The 27,855-nt window shown below is 44.1% G+C and overlaps 1 protein-coding gene across 1 annotated transcript in view; it reads left to right on the top strand.

Annotated features, from left to right (window-relative positions):
* The window catches only part of LOC118397398 (protein unc-119 homolog A-like), a 43,316-nt gene extending 15,633 nt beyond the window's left edge, over window positions 1-27,683 (top strand). Inside the window, exons 2-5 of the mRNA XM_035792084.2 lie at window positions 22,640-22,753; window positions 24,784-24,877; window positions 25,738-25,910; window positions 26,177-27,683. Coding sequence (XP_035647977.1) covers window positions 22,640-22,753; window positions 24,784-24,877; window positions 25,738-25,910; window positions 26,177-26,289 — 494 coding nt within the window. The 3' untranslated portion in view covers window positions 26,290-27,683. The remainder of the gene's footprint in view (window positions 1-22,639; window positions 22,754-24,783; window positions 24,878-25,737; window positions 25,911-26,176) is intronic.
* Window positions 27,684-27,855: the final 172 nt, after the last annotated feature.

Raw genomic sequence — 27,855 nt, 5'->3', positions numbered from 1 at the left:
CCACACATAGGATTCCAGACCAACCAGATCTCCTTGACCATATGAAGCAGCAGCATCCCGTAGAATGCAGACTAAGAGGACAGTGACACCCTCTATCTAATTACACCCAGGATCCTTGATTCACACACAGAACAACCAAACTATACACACAAAGAACCATCCATCCATATGTACACACGCACAGACAAACCACAGGGCCTGTCAAACCACAGGGCCTTGTATTAGATCAGCTAATACAAAGCATCCCATATAGCACACATTGATATACTGTATCTTGTCTAGAGACAGAGGACACAGTGATATACTGTATCTTGTCTAGAGACAGAGGACACAGTGATATACTGTATCTAGATGAGAGCCAGAGGACACAGTGATATACTGTATCTAGAAGAGAGCCAGAGGACACAGTGATATACTGTATCTAGATGAGAGCCAGAGTTCACAGTGAGATACTGTATCTAGATGAGAGCCAGAGGACACAGTGATATACTGTATCTAGATGAGAGCCAGAGGACACAGTGATATACTGTATCTAGATGAGAGCCAGAGGACACAGTTATATACTGTATCTAGATGAGAGCCAGAGGACACAGTGATATACTGTATCTAGATGAGAGCCAGAGGACACAGTGATATACTGTATCTAGATGAGAGCCAGAGGACACAGTGATATACTGTATCTAGACGAGAGCCAGAGGACACAGTGATATACTGTATCTAGACGAGAGCCAGAGGACACAGTGATATACTGTATCTAGACGAGAGCCAGAGGACACAGTGATATACTGTATCTAGATGAGAGCCAGAGGACACAGTGATATACTGTATCTAGATGAGAGCCAGAGGACACAGTGATATACTGTATCCGCCGGATCCTAATTCACACAGAATGATCCATAGAGCTCGATTCACACTCTGTGAAGCCCATTTCTATCCCACTCACAGTATCTACAGTGCCTCCATAAGCACATACAATAAGACCTAGAGCTCATATTATTATCAGGTGCCAGACTGCTTCCGTTAGGATGACATGCTTCCTCACAAACAGGGAACAAACACGTTTATCAGTTATGAATTCTATCAATATTAGAGTTGGTTCTCATGAACTGTCTAATGTCACCCACCTGTCATTTTAATATCACCTTTTAGTCATTACAGGTTGATGAATAGCCACCTGTATGGCAATTTTCTTGTGATGCAGTACACACACACACACACACACACACACACACACACACACACACACACACACACACACACACACACACACACACACACACACACACACACACACACACACACACACACAAACGTACACTCACACACATGCTGAAGTCAGCAAGACAACAGTGGTACTCTGTGTAGACTAGACTACAAAGTCAACTGGCCTTTTAACTGCACAGTGCAGTGGCATCCCTCAAGTCTCTGCCAAGCAGCTCCTGTCTGATATCTGCACAGCCAGCAGTTTGAAGGAAGTGTTTTGGTGAAGTTCATTACAGAGAGAATCCCTCTGCTTTGAAGAGTAAGCAGTAAGCCACTGCTCAATGTTCTGACTCACTGAACCATGCTGGTACTGGAACATCAATACACCTGACATTGGAGGCATCTACAAGAATTTCGCTACACCCACAATAACATCTAGCTAAATATGTGTATGTGACCAATAAAATGTCATTTGATTTTTTATTTATTATTATTATTAAACCTTTATTTAACCAGGAAGTGCTCATTGAGATTTAAAATCTCTTTTTCAAGAGCGTCCTGGCCAAGATAGGCAGCACCAAGTTATTACAAAAATGACAGACAGACATCATGAAGAACTACAAGTAATCTAGTAAAAACCATAGGATTCATAAGAGTATAACAAAATCAAAAACAGAAAATTAAAAACATTGACAGGTCAGGGAATCAGTCTCAAGATCATTCATCAGTGATTTAAAAATACCAATCGGGAGTTCTTCCAGTTTAAAAGTATTTTGTAAGGTGTTCCAAGACGATGGCGCAGAGTACATAAAAGCCCTTTTACCAAATTCAGTTCGGACATTTGGAACAGTTAGCAGGATAAAGTCCAGCGAACGAAGAGAGTGCCCACCACATTTCTGAACAATAAAAATGCCCAAATAAAAAGGTAGTAAACCCAAAATGGCTTTGTAAATAAAAGTATACCAGTGACTGAGCCTACGAGTGACTAGAGAAGGCCAGCCAACCCTGGTATACAAAGTGCAGTGGTGCGTAAGGGTTTTGCAGTTTAAAATAAATCTCAAAGTGCCATGGTAAAGAGTGTAAATTGATCTCAAACACTGAGCGGAAGCATTCATATATAAAATATCCCCATAGTCTAGTAAAGGCATAAATGTAGCTGATACCAGCCTCCTGGCTTCAAAAGAAAAACAGGCCTTATTCCTAAAATAAAATCCCAATTTCAGCTTCAATGTTTTTGTAAATTGTTGAATATGCAATTTAAAAGAGAGGCCGTCATCAATTAAAATTCCAAGATGTTTATATGAGGTTACAGTCTCAATCTCAATTCCCTGACAGGTCATAATAGGTGATAAGTTCAGAGGTCTATTTCTCGCTTTAGAAAACACCATTCGTTTAGTTTTGTCAGTATTGAGGATAAACTTCAATTGACACAAGGTATGTTGAACTGTATAAAAAGCATTTAGCAAGTTTTGGAAAGCTTTTGTAAGAGACGGGCACAGCAGTAAATAACAGTATCATCAGCATAAAAATGAAGTTGCGCATTTTGGACATTTTTGTCTAAATTATTTATATAAATAGTGAATAAGAGAGGACCAAGTACAGAGCTTTGGGGCACACCATTACAGACAGACAATTTAACAGACATGAGCCCATCAACTTGAGTGCATTGAGTTCTATCAGACAGATAGTTAACAAACCATGCAACTGCATGCTCCGAAAGACCTACACTCGACAATCTCTGCCTTAGTATAGCATGATCAACTCTATCAAAAGCCATAGCGAGATCAATAAAAAGTGAGACACAGTGCTGTTTTTTGTCAAGGGCTTCAGTGATATCATTTAAAACCTTCATGGCTGCTGTAATTGTGCTATGCTTCTTCTCAAAGCCCGATTGGTACATTGATAAAATAGAGTTAGTAAATAAAAACTCTTTTAGCTGTTCACTCACAAGGGTTTCAAGTATTTTCACCAGGGGGGACAGCTTTGAGATTGGCCTATAATTATTTATTTGATTTTGACTACAGACTGATACAATGCAGGTTCATTTGTGCTCTGTCCTGCTGCATACTGGAAGTGTGCTTGGACCAATCAGACTGAATTTAGACAGAGACAAATGTATTGATTACAAAGGAATACACACACACACACACACACATACATACACATACATACTTTACACACACACACACACACACACACACACACACACACACACACACACACACACACACACACACACACACACACACACACACACACACACACACACACACACACACACACACACACACACACACACACACACACACACACACACTTATTCATATACCCTCCATGGATGCGTAGATCACCTGGGCCACCTTGCTCAATGATATCAATAGGCTGTCTCTACTCAGACATTGGTGTATTGTAATATACAGGTCAACTCCTGGTGGGATGGCAGAAATGTCCTTTTGATGGTTTTCTTTGTAAATTTAAAGCCATAGCTTTGTTCATCTTTATTAGCCTAGTTACTCCAGGGAATACTGGTAAAGGTCATCATGGACCAGGTCGTTGCTGTGATCCGGTTAATGGACAGAACTGTTTTAACATTCAATTACAATGTATAATCTTCCTCTTCTCCCCTCCCCTCCCACCTCTCATCGTATCCTCTCCATTCTTCTCTTCCTCTCCTCTCCTCTCATCCTTTTCTTCTCTCCTTTCATCTCTTCCTCTCCTCTCCTTCTCTCCTCTTCAAGGATAACCATTCAGATGAATCGGAAGTGGAACCTCTTCATGTTGAATATGATGATTCACGCCATATTTGTCGTGACTCCGTCTTTCTGTCCCTCTCTCGATATTTTAGACGTAAAACACAATCTTGTGTTGTCGTTCCTTGTGAGGATATATACACAATGATCACTGAAATGACCCTTAAAGTACAGCGGATGAGGTCTGTTAGGATTTTAACAGCGGCTATTACTGTACTTATGTCCATCTATTATCTACGTGCAGGCCTTACTCAGTGAGGAGAGAGAATGGAGAGACATTTAGGAGCTGTGATTGCAGGGCTTTTTGGTGACTCGTTGGGTATGACATTTGTTTACAAGTAGAATACATTTATTTCTATGCAAATGTTCACACCGTCTGGATCACGATGAGGGAAATTAGAGCAGGTTAATTAGCATAGTGTGTAATGTCTGATGACATTCTCCCTCCATCTGTAATTCTAGCTGACTTAGCGTGTGTGTGTGTGTGTGTGTGTGTGTGTGTGTGTGTGTGTGTGTGTGTGTGTGTGTGTGTGTGTGTGTGTGTGGGTGGGTGTGTGGGGTGTGTGGGTGGGTGTGGGTGGGTGGGTGGGTGGGTGGGTGGGTGGGTGTGTGGGTGGGTGGGGGTGGGTGGGTGTGTGTGTGTGTGGGGGTGGGTGGGTGGGTGGGTGGGTGTGTGGGTGGGTGTGTGTGTGTGTGTGAGTGACTTGGCGTGTTGCTCTCCCTCCTCTGCAGGACATCTGTCGGTAATCTGTCCAGTCAGCTTCAGATTTAGAATCACACACACGTTTTGCAGTGCAGTGTTTCACGGGGCCAAAGATTCAATTTAACGTTAGGCAGCCATGTAGTGTATTCTCTCCCTACCTACCTGCCCACTGGACTGGATGAGTGGGCAAAGCTAAAGCTGCAACAGAAATCAATCAGGAAGTAAAATTCCCAATGAGGAAGCTGACATGATCACTTTTATGATGTGCGGTTTATATTGTGTATCTGGATGTGTAGCGAAGGGAATACAATATTTAGGCTACATGAATAATCAGGGATAACGTGGCCCACGCCATGTTAGTTGAAATGACAGAAAAGCTCATGCTCATACAAGCATTATAGGGAGTCCTCATGACAGTCTCTGATGGAACAGGGTCCATTGCCTGCACAAAGGTCTCTGATGCTATCTTACTCTGAGCCTTCAGCATTTCAGACCCTGTTACTTCAGATGGCTCAATGACTATTGGACCTACAGTAGGTACAGATAATGTAGTGGTATTATCATTGTCATCTTTTGTGATGAGCAATGGAGTATTGGTCACTTTGGGTGTGTCTCAATAGTCTCTCCTCGTGCCCTTCCGGCAATCTACACTGACATGAATGAAATGAACAGGTGAAAGCATCCTCCATAATTGATTTGTCTGTGTTCAGATCAGTAAAGAGGAGGAAGCCACTTTAGACTATTGAGATGCGGCCTTCTTTGTACTATGGGTCATGGGGACGACTACTGAGATGCAACCTTTGTACTGCAGTATGGGTAGTGGGGCTCATACAATTTGCTCGTGGAGCTCCTGTTTAGCTAGCTGATCTGTAGCCGTCTCATGTTCTGAGAACATCACTCTTATCAGACATCACAGTCACTGTAAAGAAGGTAAGGCTGCCATGTGCCAAGAACATAGTGCCAGTGTTGCCAGGGTAACGGCGCCTTCAGTTCCAACACACTGTGGTTGTAGTTGTCATGGCTGTAGAAATGTGTGTGGAGCCTTTGGGGTTGAGTGACAGATTGGAAAAAGGGACATCGATTATAGAAATTGAATGGTCATAATAACGTAATTTCTTACAATTTTGAGTACGGCACAGCATTCTTTTTTTCAACCAGAGATTGAATGTACACTTGACTTTTCTGACACTGTGATGCAACATGGTTGTGTGTTGATGAGGATTTAAGGGGCGCACTATTCTGCTCTCCCACTTGTTAGCCGATGCCTGGACACAGCTTGGGCATCTGATCTAACGTGTTAGGTGTTAGATAACACCTACCGTATGGCACCAGAGTCAGCGTGTAAATGAAGGTCATTCAGTCACTACACATATAACTGACCTACAATCATGTTATAGAGCTGTAATAGTCTACAGTGTTTTGTTATGAATATTTACCTTCTAACACTGTAGGTCTGTTCTAGAATTCTTTGTTTATTATTGAGGGGACAGCAACATTTCATTTGAAATGTATTATTTCACACCGATTTGAACCTGAATGACCTGTGCTCCCCAAGGAGGAAAAGGTTAGCCTAAGAGCTGTAAGTTAGTGTTTGGACTGAATGGGCAATTATTTAAGATATACTGTAGTGTGCAGCCCTCCATATTCCTGCTGTTCACCACATTTACCCCTAAAACACTGTGTTATTCACCTCCAGCTACAGTATCTACCTCAATACTCCAGTATCACTACACATTTACCCCTAAAACACTGTGTTATTCACCTCCAGCTACAGTATCTACCTCAGTACTCCAGTATCACTACACATTTACCCCTAAAACACTGTGTTATTTACCTCCAGCTACAGTATCTACCTCAGTACTCCAGTATCACTATACATTTACCCCTAAAACACTGTGTTATTCACCTCCAGCTACAGTATCTACCTCAGTACTCCAGTATCACTACACATTTACCCCTAAAACACTGTGTTATTCACCTCCAGCTACAGTATCTACCTCAGTACTCCAGTATCACTACACATTTACCCCTAAAACACTGTGTTATTCACCTCCAGCTACAGTATCTACCTCAGTACTCCAGTATCACTACACATTTACCCCTAAAACACTGTGTTATTCACCTCCAGCTACAGTATCTACCTCAGTACTCCAGTATCACTACACATTTACCCCTAAAACACTGTGTTATTCACCTCCAGCTACAGTATCTACCTCAGTACTCCAGTATCACTACACATTTACCCCTAAAACACTGTGTTATTTACCTCCAGCTACAGTATCTACCTCAGTACTCCAGTATCACTACACATTTACCCCTAAAACACTGTGTTATTCACCTCCAGCTACAGTATCTACCTCAATACTCCAGTATCACTACACATTTACCCCTAAAACACTGTGTTATTCACCTCCAGCTACAGTATCTACCTCAATACTCCAGTATCACTACACATTGTCCATTTGGTATTGGCACTGACCTTGTCACGCCCTGGTCGAAGTATTTTGTGTTTATCTTCATGTATTGGGTCAGGCCAGGGTGTGGCATGGATTTTTGTATGTGGTGTGTATATATTGGGATTGTAGCTAGTGGGGTGATCTAGCAAAGTCTATGACTGTCTGGAGTGGTTCTCAATCAGAGGCAGGTGTTCGTTGTATCGTTGTCTCTGATTGGGAACCATATTTAGGCAGCCATATTCTTTGAGTTTGTCGTGGGTGATTGTCCTTAGTGTCCTTGTTCCTGTCTATGTGTTAGTGTACTCAAGTACAGGCTGTTTCGGTTTTCGTTATGTTTATTGTTTTTTGTAGTGTTTGTATTTAGATTCGTGTTACGTTTGTTTATTAAAACATGGATCGCAATCTACACGCTGCATTTTGGTCCGACTCTCCTTCACACCAAGAGAACCGTTACAGAATTACCCACCACAAACGGACCAAGCAGCGTGTCAACAGGCAGGAGCCACAGGAGAGGCAACAGAGGCAGCAGGAGCAGCAGCAGCTGCAGTGGGAGAGGCTGCACTACCTGGAGAAATGGACATGGGAGGACGAACTGGATGGTAAAGGACCCTGGGCTCAGCCTGGAGAATATCGACGCCCCAAGGAAGAACTGGAGGCGTCGAAAGCTGAGAGGCGCAGGTATGAGGAGGCAGCACGGCGTAGCGGATGGAAGCCCGAGAGTCAGCCCCAAAAATTTATTGGGGGGGCTCACAGGGAGTAGGGCTACGCTAGGTAGGAGACCTACGCTAACTTCCTGTGGTTACCGGGTGGCTAGAGAGACCGGGCAGGCACCGTGTTATGCAGTGGTGCACACGGTGTCCCCAGTGCGGTTGCATAGCCCGGTGCGGTATATTCCAGCTCCGCGTATCGGCCGGGCTAGATTGAGCGTCGAGCCAAATGCCATGAAGCTGGCTCTACGCATCTGGTCCCCAGTGCGTCTCCTTGGGCCGGCTTACATGGCACCAGCCTTGCGCTCGGTGTCTCCGGTTCGCCTGCATAGCCCAGTGCGGGCTATTCCACCTCGCCGCACTGGCAGGGCGACCGAAAGTATTCAACCAGGTAAGGTTGGGCAGGCTCGGTGCTCAAGAGCTCCAGTGCGCCTGCACGGTCCGGTCTATCCAGTACCACCTCCACACCCCAGCCCTCCGGTAGCAGCTCCCCGCATCAGGCTTCCTGTGCGTGTCCTCGGTTCAGTACCACCAGTGCCAGCACCACGCATCAGGCATACAGTGCGCCTCGCCTCTCCTGCGCTGTCGGAGTCTCCCGCCTCTCCAGCGCTGTCGGAGCCTTTCTCCTCTCCTGTGCTGCCGGAGTCTCCCGTCTGTTCAGCGCAGCCAGAGCGGCCAGCCTGCATGGAGCAGCCAGAGCTGCCAGCCTGCATGGAGCAGTCAGAGATGTCAGTCTGCATGGAGCAGCCAGAGATGTCAGCCTGCATGGAGCAGTCAGAGCTGTCAGTCTGCATGGAGCAGCCAGAGATGTCAGTCTGCATGGAGCAGCCAGAGATGTCAGTCTGCAAGGAGCAGCCAGAGCTGTCAGTCTGCATGAAGCAGCCAGAGCTGTCAGTCTGCATGAAGCAGCCAGAGATGTCAGTCTGCATGAAGCAGCCAGAGCTGTCAGTCTGCATGAAGCAGCCAGAGCTGCCAGTCTGCAAGGAGCTGCCAGTCTGCAAGGAGCTGCCAGTCTGCACGGAGCCGCCAGAGCTGCTAGTCTGTAAGAAGCTGCCAGAGCTGTCAGCCTACATGGAACAGCCAGAGCCGCCAGTCAGCGTGGAGCAGCCAGAGCCGCCAGTCAGCATGGAGCAGCCAGATCTTTCAGTCTGCCAGGATCCGCCAGTCAACCAGACTCTTCCAGATCTGCCAGTCAACCAGACTCTTCCAGATCTGCCAGTCAACCAGACTCTTCCAGATCTGCCAGTCAACCAGACTCTTCCAGATCCGCCAGTCAACCAGACTCTTCCAGATCCGCCAGTCAGCCAGACTCTTCCAGATCTGCCAGTCAGCCAGACTCTTCCAGATCTGCCAGTCAACCAGACTCTTCCAGATTTGCCAGTCAACCAGACTCTTCCAGATCTGCCAGTCAACCAGACTCTTCCAGATCCGCCAGTCAACCAGACTCTTCCAGATCCGCCAGTCAGCCAGACTCTTCCAGATCTGCCAGTCAGCCAGACTCTTCCAGATCTGCCAGTCAACCAGACTCTTCCAGATTTGCCAGTCAACCAGACTCTTCCAGATTTGCCAGTCAACCAGACTCTTCCAGATTTGCCAGTCAACCAGACTCTTCCAGATCCGCCAGTCAGCCGTGTTCTGCCAGAACTGCCAGTCGGCCAGGATCTGCCAGTTGGCCAGGATCTGCCAGTCGGCCAGGATCTGCCAGTCGGCCAGGATCCGCCAGATCCGCCAGTCAGCCAGGATCTGGTAGATCTATCTACCTGCCTGAGCTTCCTCTCACTCCTGAGCTTCCTCTCACTCCTGAGCTTCCTCTCACTCCCGAGCTTTCTCTCACTCCCGAGCTTTCTCTCACTCCCGAGCTTTCTCTCACTCCCAAGCTTTCTCTCACTCCCGAGCTTTCTCTCACTCCCGAGCTTTCTCTCACTCCCGAGCTTTCTCTCACTCCCGAGCTTTCCCTCGGTCCCGAGCTGCCCTTCAGTCCCGATCTGCTCCTCAGTCCAGTGGGGTTCTGGGTGAGGACTACTAGGCCATGGTCGGCGGCGAGCATGGACTATCCAGGGACGCGAGGAGAGGGGACTAAGACATTGACTGAGTGGGGTCCACATCCCGCGCCGGAGCCGCCACCATGGACAGACGCCCACCCGGACCCTCCCTATTGTTTTGAGGTGCGTTCGGGAGTCCGCACCTTAGGGGGGGTGGGTTCTGTCACGCCCTGGTCAAAGTATTTTGTGTTTATCTTCATGTATTGGGTCAGGCCAGGGTGTGGCATGGATTTTTGTATGTGGTGTGTATATATTGGGATTGTAGCTAGTGGGGTGATCTAGCAAAGTCTATGGCTGTCTGGAGTGGTTCTCAATCAGAGGCAGGTGTTTATCGTTGTCTCTGATTGGGAACCATATTTAGGCAGCCATATTCTTTGAGTTTGTCGTGGGTGATTGTCCTTAGTGTCCTGTTTCGGTTTTCGTTATGTTTATTGTTTTTTGTAGTGTTTGTATTTAGATTCGTGTTACATTTGTTTATTAAAACATGGATCGCAATCTACACGCTGCATTTTGGTCCGACTCTCCTTCACACCAAGAGAACCGTTACAGACCTTGAATATAGCTGACATACTTCTGTTTTTGTCCTTTTCTTCCTCTCTTATTTCTCAAGTTTCTATATTTTTATGTTTGTATTAGTTAAACTGTTATGATATTGAATACTGCACTGTTGGATATGGCTTACAGTTAACCATGTCACTGTACATGTGCATGTGACAAATCAAACTTGACTCTGGCATAATATTCTTAGTAGTACAGAAGTGTCATACATCAACATCAGTTATTTTGTGAACCACTGTAACCCTCAGACCACTGTAACCCTCAGACCACTGTAAACCTCAGACCACTGTAAACCTCAGACCACTGTAACCCTCAGACCACTGTAACCCTCAGACCACTGTAAACCTCAGACCACTGTAAACCTCAGACCACTGTAAACCTCAGACCACTGTAACCCTCAGACCACTGTAACCCTCAGACCACTGTAAACCTCAGACCACTGTAACCCTCAGACCACTGTAACCCTCAGACCACTGTAACCCTCAGACCACTGTAAACCTCAGACCACTGTAACCCTCAGACCACTGTAACCCTCAGACCACTGTAAACCTCAGACCACTGAAAAACCTCAGACCACTGTAACCCTCAGACCACTGTAACCCTCAGACCACTGTAAACCTCAGACCACTGTAAACCTCAGACCACTGTAACCCTCAGACCACTGTAACCCTCAGACCACTGTAACCTTCAGACCACTGTAACCCTCAGACCACTGTAACCCTCAGACCCTTGTAACCCTCAGACCCTTGTAACCCTCAGACCCTTGTAAACCTCAGACCACTGTAAACCTCAGACCACTGTAAACCTCAGACCACTGTAACCCTCAGACCCTTGTAACCCTCAGACCCTTGTAACCCTCAGACCCTTGTAAACCTCAGACCACTGTAACCCTCAGACCACTGTAAACCTCAGACCCTTGTAACCCTCAGACCCTTGTAACCCTCAGACCCTTGTAAACCTCAGACCACTGTAACCCTCAGACCACTGTAAACCTCAGACCACTGTAACCCTCAGAACACTGTAACCTTCAGACCACTGTAACCCTCAGACCACTGTAACCCTCAGACCACTGTAAACCTCAGACCACTGTAACCCTCAGACCACTGTAGCCCTCAGACCACTGTAACCCTCAGACCACTGCAACCCTCAGACCACTGTAACCCTCAGACCACTGTAACCTTCAGACCACTGTAACCCTCAGACCACTGTAACCCTCAGACCACTGTAACCCTCAGACCACTGTAGCCCTCAGACCACTGTAACCCTCAGACCACTGTATCCCTCAGACCACTGTAACCCTCAGAAAGTAGCCAGGAGACCCAGTCACAACTCACAAGGGAATTACTGCCATCTGCACAGCACACACACACACACACACACACACACACACACACACACACACACACACACACACACACACACACACACACACACACACACACACACACACACACACACGTACAGTATATACAGTTGTTACTATCTATCTGTGGGTGTAGTAGTACTGTGGTGTGGATTATAATGACAGGTGGGTAGTAGGTGAGATGGAAAGCAGCCAGGAGACCCAGTCACAACTCACAAGGGAATTACTGCCATCTGCACAGCACACACACACACACACACACACACACACACACACACACACACACACACACACACACACACACACACACACACACAGCAGAGTCCTAAGCCTGCTACCAATTATATTAATGAACCTAACAACACCCGGGCCTGAGCAGGGAACGAGGGCGTCGTCTTAAGACCTCAGCAGGTTTGAGGCCCTTTGAGTGCAACACTCCCCCCTCCTCCACCCACATAGACACACACATATGTGAGCGCACACATACACATGCGCGTGCGTGCATGCGTATACACAAACACACACACAAGACCTTTCATACTCACTTACACATACACTCCCCTCTCTCCATGTAGCACAGCTAGGTAACAGGAAGGCTAAAAATATCTCCTGGTCATTGGCTAGCCAGTTTGGTCCATCTGCTTCCTAACCCTTAGGTAAGTAAAGAACTGAAGGGAGAGAGACAGAGAGACAAGGCAAGAAGGGCATTCTATGCCATCAAAAGGAACATAAATTTCAACATACCAATTAGGATCTGGCTAAAAATACTTGAATCAGTCATAGAGCCCATTGCCCTTTATGGTTGTGAGGTCTGGGGTCCGCCCACCAACCAAGACTTCACAAAATGGGACAAACACCAAATTGAGACTCTGCACGCAGAATTCTGCAAAAATATCCTCCGTGTACAACGTAGAACACCAAATAATGCATGCAGAGCAGAATTATGCCGATACCCACTAATTATCAAAATCCAGAAAAGAGCTGTTAAATTCTATAACCACCTAAAAGGAAGCGATTGCAAAACCTTCCACAACAAAGCCATCACCTACAGAGAGATGAACCTGGAGAAGAGTCCCCTAAGCAAGCTGGTCCTGGGGCTCTGTTCACAAACACACCCTACAGAGTCCCAGGACAGCAGCACAATTAGACCCAACCAAATCATGAGAAAACAAAAAGACTTGACACATTGGAAAGAATTAACAAAAAAACAGAGCAAACTAGAATGCTATTTGGCCCTACACAGAGAGTACACAGCGGCAGAATACCTGACCACTGTGACTGACCCAAAATTAAGGAAAGCTTTGACTATGTACAGACGAGCGAGCATAGCCTTGCTACTGAGAAAGGCCGCCGTAGGCAGACACGGCTCTCAAGAGAAGACAGGCTATGTGCTCAGTGCCCACAAAATGAGGTGGAAACTGAGCTGCACTTCCTAACCTCCTGCCCAATGTATGACCATATTAGAGAGACATATTTCCCTCAGATTACACAGATCCACAAAGAATTCGAAAACAAATCCAATTTTGAAAAACTCCCATATCTACTGGGTGAAATTCCACAGTGTGCCATCACAGCAGCAAGATTTGTGACCTGTTGCCACGAGAAAAGGGCAACCAGTGAAGAACACGCACCATTGTAAATACAACCCATATCTATGCTTATTTATTTTATCTTGTGTCCTTTACCATTTGTATATTGTTAAAACACTGTATATATATAATATGACATTTGTGGTGTCTTTGTTGTTTTGAAAACTTCTGTATGTGTGATGTCTACTGTTCATTTTTATTGTTTATTTCACTTTATATGTTGTCTACCTCACTTGCTTTGGCAATGTTAACACATGTTTCCCATGCCAATAAAGCCCTTGAATTGAATTGAATTGAGAGAGACAAAGGGAGAGAGAGACAGGGAGAGAGAGAGAGAGAGAGAGACAGAGAGAGAGAGAGAGAGAGAGAGATACAGAGATACAGAGTTCTCAATTGGTACAACATATATAGAGTACTGTACACACTACAATTACTTAGGTTTAAAAATAATCTCAACTAGACACCTTGAGGCAGTGAATGAATTTAGAGAGAAAGCACGCAGGGCATTCTACGCCATTAAAAAGCTCATTGAAATTGAAATACCTATTAAAACTAATTGAATATGTCATTGAACCAATTGCAGCGAGGTGTGGGGTCCACTTGCAAAACAAGATTTCATCAAATGGGACAAACACCCCATTGAAACCCTTCATGCAGAGTTCTATAAGATTCTCCTACAAGTCCAGAGGAAAACTACAAACAATGCATGCAGGGCAGAATTCGGCCAATATCCACTAATAATAAAAACTCAAAAAAGAGCAAATAAGTTTTGGAAACGTCTAAAATACAGTGACCCCCTCTCATATCACTACCAAGCCCTGCAATGCCAAGAGCTGAGCAAAGAAAAGAGTCCCCTCATCCAGCTGGTCCTGAGGCTGAGTTCACAAACCTGTTCTACTAACACACTGCAGCCTCAGGACCAGAACATCCAAACAATCAGAATAAACCAAATTACAACACAGTCAAAACAAAACTACATTGCTTATTGGGAAACACACGCACAAAGCAAAATGCAGTGCTATCTGGCCCTAAATCGACAGTACACCGTGGCTAAATATTTGACCATGGTTACTGAAAAACCTTGACAAAGTACAGGCTCAGTGAGCACAGCCTTGCCATTGAGAAGGGTAGACACAGGAAAACCTGGCTCCCTGTAGAGGAAAGGCTGTGCAACCACTGCACAACAACAGAACCTGAGACGGAGCTGCATTTCCTGACAAAATGTCAAAAATATAAAATAATTAGAGAGTGTCATTTTCCCAAATTTGAAACCCTTATTCAAGGTTTCAAAGACCTCTCTGATGAGGATAGGCTACCCGTCCTGTTGGGGGAGGACGCAGAGAGCTGTGGGTTGGCATCGCACTACATTGCAGCCTGCCATAAGTTGAGGGACAGTGTCTGACAGACCAATCTGTCACATGTCCTCTACTCTACTCTACTGTATGCTTATTGTTATTGTTGAATGTATGGTTATTTTGACGCTTGGTTATTGTTGTTAGCGTTGTCCCGTTGACCTATATGATTTTTATTTTTATTTCATTTTTATATTGTATATATCCAAAATAAGCTTTAGCAATATGTACATTGTTACGTCATGCCAATAAAGCAAATTGAATTTAATTGAATTGAGAGAGAGACAGAGGAAGAGAGAGAGAGAGAGACAGAGAGAGAGAGAGAGAGAGAGAGAGAGAGAGACAAAGAGAGAGAGAGAGGAAGAGACAGTGAGAGACAGAGAGAGAGAGACAGAGAGAGAGAGAGAGAGACAGAGAGAGGATGAGACAGTGCGACAGTGAGAGAGAGAGACAGAAAGAGAGACAGAGAGAGACAGAGAGAGAGACGAAGAGAGACAAAGAGAGAGAGACAGAGAGAGAGAGGGAGAGAGAGAGGAAGAGAGACAAAGAGAGAGAGACAGAGAGAGAGAGGAAGAGAGACAAAGAGAGAGAGACAGAGAGAGGGAGAGAGAGAGAGAGGAAGAGAGACAAAGAGAGAGAGATAGAGACAGAGAGAGAGAGGAAGAGAGACAAAGAGAGAGATAGAGACAGAGAGAGAGAGAGGAAGAGAGACAAAGAGAGAGTGAGAGACAGAGAGAGAGAGAGGAAGAGGCAAAAGAAAGAAAGAGAGAGTGTGTGCACACTATTTGTTTTGTGTGTGTTTGAGGGCTCGATGAACTCTTACTAGAACATGCTCTTACTATTCTACCTCAGTACAGTTTTGACATGAAGTTATATCAAAGGGTTAGAGGCAGGTGCCCACCTGTAGATTCCATTTATGGGACGCAGGTAGGGAGGGGTGTATGAAAGGGGTGTAGTGGTCAATGTGTGGGGTGGTGTCGGGGGAATGGAGGTTATAGTACAGCAAAACCTATAGTTTCCCCAAATCCCCTTAACATCTTCCAATCTGTCCATATGACGGTGAAACAATGTAAGCCTCTTAGTCGTAATCCACAGCCTGTGGGGAGGTGAGTGTATGCCACAGGGCTGTAGATGCTGTCCCTTGGGCACAGGGTTCTATGCATTTCCCCATAGGATAACCCTTTGAAGAACCCTTTTTGGTTCCAGCTAGAAGTCTTCTGTGTTTCATGTATAATCCTTTCCACAGAGAGGGCTCTACATGGAACCAAAAAGGATTCTACCTGGAACCAAAAAGGGTTCATCTATGGGGACAGCCGAAGAACCCTTTTGGAACCCTTTTTTTCTAAGTGTGTGGGATCAGCGCACAGTACCCTCGACCCAAACCTTGGGTTATGTTGGCTGGCCCCCTGGTGTTGCCCTGGTGTTGTCGACAACATGCTCCAACCAACTGAGCTGTATTGGAACCATACGTGTTTGTCAGTGTTCTATTTCTGTCCTAATATTTTCCCTTCCACATGTTCCAACCTGTGAGTTCTGTGAGAGGGCCTTATAGAACTGTCTCATATTCCAACCTGTGAGTTCTGTGAGAGGGCCTTATAGAAGTGTCTCATATTCCAACCTGTGAGTTCTGTGAGAGGGCCTTATAGAACTGTCTCATATTCCAACCTGTGAGTTCTGTGAGAGGGCCTTATAGAAGTTCCTCATATTCCAACCTGTGAGTTCTGTGAGAGGGCCTTATAGAACTGTCTCATATTCCAACCTGTGAGTTCTGTGAGAGGGCCTTATAGAAGTGTCTCATATTCCAACCTGTGAGTTCTGTGAGAGGGCCGTATAGAAGTTCCTCATATTCCAACCTGTGAGTTCTGTGAGAGGGCCTTATAGAACTGTCTCATATTCCAAACTGTGAGTTCTGTGAGAGGGCCTTATAGAACTGTCTCATATTCCAACCTGTCAGTTCTGTGAGAGGGCCGTATAGAAGTGTCTCATATTCCAACCTGTGAGTTCTGTGAGAGGGCCTTATAGAACTGTCTCATATTCCAACCTGTGAGTTCTGTGAGAGGGCTTATAGAAGTTCCTCATATTCCAACCTGTGAGTTCTGTGAGAGGGCCTTATAGAACTGTCTCATATTCCAACCTGTGAGTTCTGTGAGAGGGCCTTATAGAAGTGTCTCATATTCCAACCTGTGAGTTCTGTGAGAGGGCCTTATAGAAGTGTCTCATATTCCAAACTGTGAGTTCTGTGAGAGGGCCTTATAGAAGTTCCTCATATTCCAACCTGTGAGTTCTGTGAGAGGGCCTTATAGAACTGTCTCATATTCCAACCTGTGAGTTCTGTGAGAGGGCCTTATAGAAGTGTCTCATATTCCAACCTGTGAGTTCTGTGAGAGGGCCTTATAGAAGTGTCTCATATTCCAAGCTGTCAGTTCTGTGAGAGGGCCCTATAGAATTGTCTCATATTCCAAACTGTGAGTTCTGTGAGAGGGTCTTATAGAAGTGTCTCATATTCCAAACTGTCAGTTCTGTGAGAGGGCCTTATAGAAGTGTCTCATATTCCAAACTGTCAGTTCTGTGAGAGGGCCTTATAGAAGTGTCTCATATTCCAAGCTGTCAGTTCTGTGAGAGGGCCTTATAGAAGTGTCTCATATTCCAAGCTGTCAGTTCTGTGAGAGGGTCCTATAGAAGTGTCTCATATTCCAAGCTGTCAGTTCTGTGAGAGGGCCCTATAGAAGTGTCTCATATTCCAAGCTGTCAGTTCTGTGAGAGGGCCTTATAGAAGTGTCTCATATTCCAAGCTGTCAGTTCTGTGAGAGGGCCTTATAGAAGTGTCTCATATTCCAAGCTGTCAGTTCTGTGAGAGGGCCTTATAGAAGTGTCTCATATTCCAAGCTGTCAGTTCTGTGAGAGGGCCTTATATAAGTGTATCATATTCCAAGCTGTCAGTTCTGTGAGAGGGCCCTATAGAAGTGTATCATATTCCAAGCTGTCAGTTCTGTGAGAGGGCCCTATAGAAGTGTCTCATATTCCAAGCTGTCAGTTCTGTGAGAGGGCCTTATATAAGTGTATCATATTCCAAGCTGTCAGTTTTGTGAGAGGGCCCTATAGAAGTGTATCATATTCCAAGCTGTCAGTTCTGTGAGAGGGCCCTATAGAAGTGTCTCATATTCCAAGCTGTCAGTTCTGTGAGAGGGCCTTATAGAAGTGTCTCATATTCCAAGCTGTCAGTTCTGTGAGAGGGCCTTATAGAAGTGTCTCATATTCCAAACTGTCAGTTCTGTGAGAGGGCCGTATAGAAGTGTCTCATATTCCAACCTGTGAGTTCTGTGAGAGGGCCTTATAGAAGTGTCTCATATTCCAAACTGTCAGTTCTGTGAGAGGGCCGTATAGAAGTGTCTCATATTCCAAGCTGTCAGTTCTGTGAGAGGGCCGTATAGAAGTGTCTCATATTCCAAGCTGTCAGTTCTGTGAGAGGGCCTTATATAAGTGTATCATATTCCAAGCTGTCAGTTTTGTGAGAGGGCCCTATAGAAGTGTATCATATTCCAAGCTGTCAGTTCTGTGAGAGGGCCCTATAGAAGTGTCTCATATTCCAAGCTGTCAGTTCTGTGAGAGGGCCTTATAGAAGTGTCTCATATTCCAAGCTGTCAGTTCTGTGAGAGGGCCTTATAGAAGTGTCTCATATTCCAAACTGTCAGTTCTGTGAGAGGGCCGTATAGAAGTGTCTCATATTCCAACCTGTGAGTTCTGTGAGAGGGCCTTATAGAAGTGTCTCATATTCCAAACTGTCAGTTCTGTGAGAGGGCCGTATAGAAGTGTCTCATATTCCAAGCTGTCAGTTCTGTGAGAGGGCCCTATAGAAGTGTCTCATATTCCAAGCTGTCAGTTCTGTGAGAGGGCCTTATATAAGTGTATCATATTCCAAGCTGTCAGTTCTGTGAGAGGGCCCTATAGAAGTGTCTCATATTCCAAGCTGTCAGTTCTGTGAGAGGGCCTTATAGAAGTGTCTCATATTCCAAGCTGTCAGTTCTGTGAGAGGGCCTTATAGAAGTGTCTCATATTCCAAGCTGTCAGTTCTGTGAGAGGGCCTTATAGAAGTGTCTCATATTCCAAGCTGTCAGTTCTGTGAGAGGGCCGTATAGAAGTGTCTCATATTCCAAGCTGTCAGTTCTGTGAGAGGGCCGTATAGAAGTGTCTCATATTCCAAGCTGTCAGTTCTGTGAGAGGGCCTTATAGAAGTGTCTCATATTCCAAGCTGTCAGTTCTTTTAGTGTGACACAAAACACTGTGGGCCTGCATGTTATCACAGAGAGGTTCTGTGGTTATTGTCAGTGTCACATCTTGGCAGACTCAAGGATTAGAGGAGTAAAAATAGCTATTTCTGTCTCTGTGTTAGGTGAGGATCTGACAGGCTGGCCAGGTGGCTGTATGGGGAAGGGTCAGAAGAGCTGAATCAGTGTACACAACGCTGTAACAACTGCATAATTGTCTTTTAACATAGATTTTATTACTTGTAGTCCAGGTGTATCAAGTGTCACGTTCTGACCTTAGTTCCTTTGTTTTTGTCTGTGTTTTAGTATGGTCAGGGCGTGAGTTGGGGTGGGCAGTCTATGTTTGTTTTTCTATGTGGGTTTTTGAGTTCGGCCTAGTATGGTTCTCAATCAGAGGCAGCTGTCAATTGTTGTCCCTGATTGAGAATCATACTTAGGCAGCCTGGGTATCACTTTCGGTTTGTGGGTGTTTGTTTCTGTGTGAGTGTTTGGGCCACACGGTACTGTTTTGGTTTTGTAAATTCACATTGTCATTTATTGTTTAGTGTTCTGAGTTTTAATTAAACATCATCATGAACACTTACCACGCTGCGCTTTGGTCCTCCTCTCTTTCTCCTGAAGACGATCGTTACACCAAGTTTCATGCTTTTACATTCCTTTATTTGATCAAAGTTACATTTTATATTAAATATTTCTGGTCTGGTTTGTATGCAAGAGGTTGACAATTGACAATTCTAGAATGTTCATGAACTTGAACAAATGTATCATAAAAGTATCCCATAGTCTTTGTGGAACTACTGTTAATTCCTTTGATTTAAAGGTGTTCTGTAGAGTATGTAGCCCTCCTGTAGTAGCCCTCCTGTAGCCCTCCTGTATTCAGATTCAAAGGTGTTCTGTAGAGTATGTAGCCCCCCCGTATTCAGATTAAAAGGTGTTCTGTAGAGTATGTAGCCCTCCTGTATTCAGATTAAAATGTGTTCTGTAGAGTATGTAGCCCCCCTGTATTCAGATTAAAAGGTGTTCTGTAGAGTATGTAGCCCCCCTGTATTCAGATTAAAATGTGTTCTGTAGAGTATGTAGCCCTCCTGTATTCAGATTAAAAGGTGTTCTGTAGAGTATGTAGCCCTCCTGTATTCAGATTAAAAGGTGTTCTGTAGAGTATGTAGCCCTCCTGTATTCAGATTAAAAGGTGTTCTGTAGAGTATGTAGCCCCCTGTATTCAGATTAAAAGGTGTTCTGTAGAGTATGTAGCCCTCCTTTATTCAGATTAAAAGGTGTTCTGTAGAGTATGTAGCCCCCCTGTATTCAGATTAAAAGGTGTTCTGTAGAGTATGTAGCCCCCCCCCGTATTCAGATTAAAAGGTGTTCTGTAGAGTATGTAGCCCCCTGTATTCAGATTAAAAGGTGTTCTGTAGAGTATGTAGCCCCCCTGTATTCAGATTAAAGTGTGTTCTGTAGAGTATGTAGCCCTCCTGTATTCAGATTAAAAGGTGTTCTGTAGAGTATGTAGCTCTCCTGTATTCATATTAAAAGGTGTTCTGTAGAGTATGTAGCCCTCCTGTATTCAGATTAAAAGGTGTTCTGTAGAGTATGTAGCCCCCTTAAAAGGTGTAGCCCCCTGATTCAGATTCGGATTAAAAAGTGTTCTGTAGAGTATGTAGCCCTCCTGTATTCAGATTAAAAGGTGTTCTGTAGAGTATGTAGCCCCCCTGTATTCAGATTAAAAGGTGTTCTGTAGAGTATGTAGCCCTCCTTTATTCAGATTAAATGGTGTTCTGTAGAGTATGTAGCCCTCCTGTAGTAGCCCTCCTGTAGCCCCCCTTTATTCAGATTAAAAGGTGTTCTGTAGAGTATGTAACCCTCCTGTAACCCTCCTGTATTCAGATTAAAAGGTGTTCTGTAGAGTATGTAGCCCCCCTGTATTCAGATTCAAAGGTGTTCTGTAGAGTATGTAGCCCTCCTGTAGCCCTCCTGTATTCAGATTAAAAGGTGTTCTGTAGAGTATGTAGCCCTCCTGTATTCAGATTAAAAGGTGTTCTGTAGAGTATGTAGCCCTCCTGTAGCCCTCCTGTATTCAGATTAAAAGGTGTTCTGTAGAGTATGTAGCCCTCCTGTATTCAGATTCAAAGGTGTTCTGTAGAGTATGTAGCCCTCCTGTAGCCCTCCTGTATTCAGATTAAAAGGTGTTCTGTAGAGTATGTAGCCCTCCTGTATTCAGATTAAAAGGTGTTCTGTAGAGTATGTAGCCCTCCTGTATTCAGATTCAAAGGTGTTCTGTAGAGTATGTAGCCCTCCTGTAGCCCTCCTGTATTCAGATTAAAAGGTGTTCTGTAGAGTATGTAGCCCTCCTTTATTCAGATTAAAATGTGTTCTGTAGAGTATGTAGCCCTCCTGTATTCAGATTAAAAGGTGTTCTGTAGAGTATGTAGCCCCCCCGTATTCAGATTAAAAGGTGTTCTGTAGAGTATGTAGCCCTCCTGTATTCAGATTAAAATGTGTTCTGTAGAGTATGTAGCCCCCCTGTATTCAGATTAAAAGGTGTTCTGTGGAGTATGTAGCCCCCCTGTATTCAGATTAAAAGGTGTTCTGTAGAGTATGTAGCCCTCCTTTATTCAGATTAAACGGTGTTCTGTAGAGTATGTAGCCCTCCTGTAGTAGCCCTCCTGTAGCCCCCCTTTATTCAGATTAAAAGGTGTTCTGTAGAGTATGTAACCCTCCTGTAACCCTCCTGTATTCAGATTAAAAGGTGTTCTGTAGAGTATGTAGCCCCCCTGTACTCAGATTCAAAGGTGTTCTGTAGAGTATGTAGCCCTCCTGTAGCCCTCCTGTATTCAGATTAAAAGGTGTTCTGTAGAGTATGTAGCCCTCCTGTATTCAGATTAAAAGGTGTTCTGTAGAGTATGTAGCCCTCCTGTATTCAGATTAAAATGTGTTCTGTAGAGTATGTAGCCCTCTTGTATTCAGATTAAAAGGTGTTCTGTAGAGTATGTAGCCCTCCTGTATTCAGATTAAAAGGTGTTCTGTAGAGTATGTCGCCCCCCTGTATTCAGATTAAAATGTGTTCTGTAGAGTATGTAGCCCCCCTGTATTCAGATTAAAAGGTGTTCTGTAGAGTATGTAGCCCTCCTTCCTGTATTCAGATGAAAAGGTGTTCTGTAGAGTATGCAGCCCTCCTGTATTCAGATTAAAAGGTGTTCTGTAGAGTATGTAGCCCCCCTGTATTCAGATTAAAAGGTGTTTTGTAGAGTATGTAGCCCTCCTGTAGCCCTCCTGTATTCAGATTAAAAGGTGTTCTGTAGAGTATGTAACCCTCCTGTATTCAGATTAAAAGGTGTTCTGTAGAGTATGTAGCCCTCCTGTATTCAGATTAAAAGGTGTTCTGTAGAGTATGTAGCCCTCCTGTAGCCCTCCTGTATTCAGATTAAAATGTGCTCTATAGAGTATGTAGCCCTCCTGTAGCCCTCCTGTATTCAGATTAAAAGGTGTTCTGTAGAGTATGTAGCCATATCTGCTAAATGACTTAAATGTAAATGTAAAATATATATATATATATATATATATATATATATATATATATATATGCCATTTAGCAGACGCTTTTAGCCCTCCTGTATTCAGATTAAAATGTGCTCTGTCTCCTTTCTGTTTCAGACTACCTATGTTCCCCAGAGGAGAACGTTCACATGATCGATTTCACACGGTTCAAGATCCGAGACATGGAGACAGGGACGGTTCTGTTTGAGATCACCAAGCCCCCTGTACCAGGTATGTGCTATGTCGAAACTATCATATTATACAGTACAGATATTAGATACATGTCCCCCATTATAATGTATTTAATCAAGACATGGAGACAGGGACGGTGCTGTTTGAGATCACCAAGCCCCCAGCACCAGGCCAGTATTAGGTCTGTCTGTACTATGTACACGACCGTTCAAAACGCTACAAAACACTACAATAGTCATTTACAGCATTAGCAATGTCTACACTGTATTTCTGATTTGATGTTATTTTAATGGACAAAAAATGTGCTTTTCTTTCAAAAACAAGGACATTTCTTGGTGACCCCAAACTTTTGAACGGTAGTGTATAACCATTAGTATTTGTGTCCCCTAACATATTCATAGACATATGTTAACATATTCTCTATTATTAGACCCTAGGATATATGACTTGTGGCACTAAACTATAGGTCATAACAAACATTAACAAACTATAGTTTTGGAAACTCGGTTAGGACATCTACTTTGTGCAATTCACTGTATCACAATTCCAGTGGGTCAGAAGTTTACATACACTAAGTTGACTGTGCCTTTAAACAGCTTGGAAAATTCCAGAAAATGATGTCATGGCTTTAGAAGGTTCTGATAGGCTAATTGACATCATTTGAGTCAATTGGAGGGGCACCTGTGGATGTATTTCAAGGCCTACCTAAAACCTCAGAAAAAAATTGTAGACCTCCACAAGTCTGTCTCCTAGAGATCAAATCAAATGTATTTATATAGCCCTTCGTACATCAGCTGATATCTCAAAGTGCTGTACAGAAGCTTAAAACCCCAAACAGGAAGCAATGCAGGTGTAGAAGAGATGAACATACTTTTGTGCGAGAAGTGCAAATCAATCCCAGAACAACAGCAAATGACCTTGTGAAGATGCTGGAGGAAACAGGGACAAAAGTATCTATATCCACAGTAAAACGAGTCCTATATCAACATAACCTGAAAAGCTGCTCAGCAAGGAAGAAGCCACTGCTCCAAAACCACCTTAAAAAGCCAGATTATGGTTTGCAACTGCACATGGGAACAAAGATTGTACTTTTTGGAGAAATCTCCTCTGCTCTGATGAAACAAAAATAAAACTGTTTGGCCATAATGACCATCGTTATGTTTGGAGGAAAAAGGGAGAGGCTTGCATGCCGAAGAACACCATCCCAACCGTGAAGCACGGGGTGGCAGCATCATGTTGTGGGGTGCTTTGCTGCAGGAGGGACTGGTGCACTTCACAAAATAGATGGCATCATGAGGGAGGAAAATTATGTAGATATAATTAAGCTACATCTCAAGACATCAGTCAGGAAGTTAAAGCTTGGTCGCAAATGAGTCTTCCAAATGGACAACGACCCCAAGCATACTTCCAAAGTTGTGGCCATCACAAAGCCTTGACCTCAATACTATAGAGAATTTGTGGGCAGAATTGAAAAAGCATGTGCGAGCAAGGAGGTCTACAAACCTGACTCAGTTACACCAGCTCTGTCAGGAGGAATGGGCCAAAATTCACCCAACTTATTGTGGGAAGCTTGTGGAAGGCTACCTGAAATGTTTGACCCACATTAAACAATTTAAAGGCAATGCTACCAAATACTAATTTAGTGTATGTAAACTTCTGACCCACTGGGAATGTGGGTCAGAAGTTATAAAAGCTGAAATAAATGTTTCTCTCTACTATTATTCTAACATTTCACATTCTTAAAATGAAGTGGTGATCCTAACTGAGCTAAAACAGAGCATTTTTACTAGGATTAAATGTCAGGAATTGTGAAAAACTGAGTTTAAATGTATTTGGCTAAGGTGTGTGTTAATTTCCGACGTCAACCTCTGGGTTAACTAGGCCCAGGCAGTAATATGCATGATTCATGAATGAATTGCTAGGTCGCCATTGAGAAGGTGTTATTTCGCTGTGTGAGTTGATAATCTAAGGCTCTGAAACAGTGTCTATTCAGAGAGGTAAACAGCAGAGAGACCGCGCTTCAAAACAGCAGGCTTGTTAACGCGGTATCTTTTGTGACACTGTGGCAGCGGGCGAAAAGAAGGACTTGGACCCCAACGGAGGCCGCTTCGTCCGTTACCAGTTCACCCCCGCCTTCCTGCAGCTGCGCCAGGTCGGAGCCACGTAAGTCAGAGCTAAGATGGCCGCCAGGGTGTGTGGGTGTGTAAGAATGGTGGTGCAGTGGACACTCAGTGCCCTGCTGCTCTACGAAGAGGAGACAGATGGGGAGGGCTATTCTCGGAGAGTGAGAGGAGGTGAGAGTGTGTGCATGCCTACGTGCTTGCATGCGTGTTTGTGAGTGACAGATACCAAGGAGCCAGGAAGGCCGTACAGTTGGGGGCAGAGAGAAAGAGAGAGGGAGAGAGAGAAAGAGAGGGAGAAAGAGAGAGGGAGAGAGATAAAGAGAGAGGGAGAAAGAGAGAGGGAGAGAGAGAAAGAGAGAGGGAGAGAGATAAAAAAGAAGGCAGAGAGGGAGAAAGAGAGAGAGAGACATGAGGAAAATGACATTCGGGCCAGTTGTTATTAATTACTGCAGTGGGCTAAATCTTGGTAGTCTTAAACAAATCTACTTTGAAACCAAAGTATACACCTCACACACATGGTTATGGGCTTAAAAAAAGAAGACACCTGTACTATTTCAGATATAAAGTTGAAATGTTTGTAGTTTGCATCCCAATACTACACTTTATATCGATCATAGAAGACTGAAAATATAACAAAGTTGTTTGACATAGAATCACCAGAAGTTCGACTGTTTAAAATAATCTTTATTAATTAGGAAATTCTGAAAAACATGAATAACATTCCACCCATGAGGTCAGTGTTTCATTGGACTGCAGGAAAGGGCTACAGAACGGGGGCAGATGAGGAGACATGGAATTATACTTCTGTTCTGCATCAAACTATGACAAACTAATGATGTGTGTAAGTGTGCTTCCAATAGTTTATCGGATCTCTCTGTCCCCCTGTCCTCTCTGACACAGTGTGGAGTTCACAGTGGGAGACATGCCCATCAACAACTTCAGGATGATTGAGAGGCACTACTTCAGAGAGCAGCTCCTCAAGAGCTTTGATTTTGAGTTTGGTTTCTGTATGCCCAGCAGCAAGAACACCTGTGAACACATCTATGAGTTCCCCCCTCTGTCAGAGGACATCAGTGAGTATAGACACTCATAGAAACAGAGACACAGACATAGGACGCATGCATGCATTTCCTGTACCCATACCAGACAGTCCGACACACACACACACACACACACACACACACACACACACACACACACACACACACACACACGCACACGCACACGCACACGCACACACGCACACGTTCACTCAAACACACACACGCATTCACTCAAACACACACACTTACACAAGCACACACACACTGATATGTCCTTGCTCTCCCTTCTTCCTCAGTGCGTGAAATGATCCTGCACCCATACAAAACGCAGTCCGACAGCTTCTACTTTGTGGACAACAAGCTGGTGATGCACAACAAGGCAGACTACTCCTACAGTGGGAGTCCATAGGACCACAGGACCCCCCTAGACCGATCCCAACTCCAACTCAATCCCACCCCCCATGGGACCACGGACAGACAGACAGACGAACGTGCTGACAGATGACGAATGGAGAGATGTATGGACGGACTGACAGGTCACAAGCAACAGGGCTGATGGACAGCCTCTCACACTCTCCGCAGCTTTATTTCTCCAACCAGAATTCTCCCATTGCTTGTTATCGCCTCAATTGCAATCCCCTACTCCAAGTCTCTTGCAATGACCTCTCAACTTATGTTTCTGTGTCTGATAGAGAGTGTTGTAGATGTGTACACAGTCTAGCATACATGAACACAAACAGACCTTTGCTATGGGACACGTCTGATGTGGCCTGATCTAGACCAAATAAAAGCACAACAAGTACAGTATGTAAGGGCCAGTAACAATGAATGAGATTGAATGTCTAGTCAGCGTTTTCTGAAGGGCTCAGTCAATCTACTAAAGAGAAAAAGAGAGCAGGAAAGAGAGAAAAGGGAGAGACAGAAAAAAATTGAGAGAGAGAAAGAGAGATAGAGAGAGGGTCTGCTTATCTGCCCTTCATCTCATTAACATTAAGCTATTTAAACAATAGAGACAGACAGACAGACCCGCCAGTTGTCGGTCGCAGGACCAAGTGACACAGACACACAATTCTCTGACATCCTCAAAACATGTATTCTAGTCGAGCAAGCAGAACCTATATATTTCTACTAGGGTTCAGCAACTTTTTTTTACTCTTAAAGAAAGTCAAAAAAGTGTATTGAATTTATAATAAATAGCCATTAGCTCTGAATGACTCGATGTCCCTGATAGGAATAGTACTACTGTTTTATGAAGTTCTTTGTCGATCACCATTCCACTAGAAACCAGTCGAATGCCATTAGGGTACAGTAAGTCGTAGAATGGGACAGGTACTCTTTTACAGTGAATGTGTCGTATTTAGGGTTGTAAAATTCTAGCTTTCCCAAAATTCCCTGGTTTTCCAGAAGTCCCGTTTGGAGGATTCCCGCGTTTCTTATTCCAACCTGATTCTCGGAATCTTCCAACCTGGATTTCCGGAAAACTTGGGAATTTTAGGAAAGTTAGTAGAATTTTGCAATCCTAGTCATGTTTATTTCCGTATACTCATAGTTTTATGTTCTAAAGTATTTTTTTAAATAGCCACTTTGAGGAGTTAAAAGTAGGTGAAGGATAGTCATATAGGAATTCAAAACCAGATATTCATTTTGATATCCAGCACATACTATTTAGTCTCAAGTGATCTGCAGATTTATTTAAAATAAATGTGGTTTTTGTAAATTAAAACAAAAAATAGTGTAAAGTTTAGATGGTTGAAATGCCACTTTGAGAAATAAATATATGTGATTTTTTGGGAAGTCTTGAAATGCGTCTTGTGGTCTTTATTCACTTGATAGGAAGATGATGATATGTGGGAATAGCCAATCACAGTGCATTCGGAAATTATTCAAGACCCCTTGACTTTTTCCACATTTTGTTACGTTACAGCCTTATTCTAAAATGGATTCAATAGTTTTTTTCCCTCATCAATTTACACAC

The sequence above is a fragment of the Oncorhynchus keta genome, chromosome 18 (genome assembly GCF_023373465.1).
Source record: "Oncorhynchus keta strain PuntledgeMale-10-30-2019 chromosome 18, Oket_V2, whole genome shotgun sequence".
Lineage (NCBI taxonomy): Eukaryota > Metazoa > Chordata > Actinopteri > Salmoniformes > Salmonidae > Oncorhynchus > Oncorhynchus keta.
The sequence above is the reverse complement of the archived record's forward strand: the minus strand, read 5'-3'. Positions and strand labels throughout refer to the sequence as shown.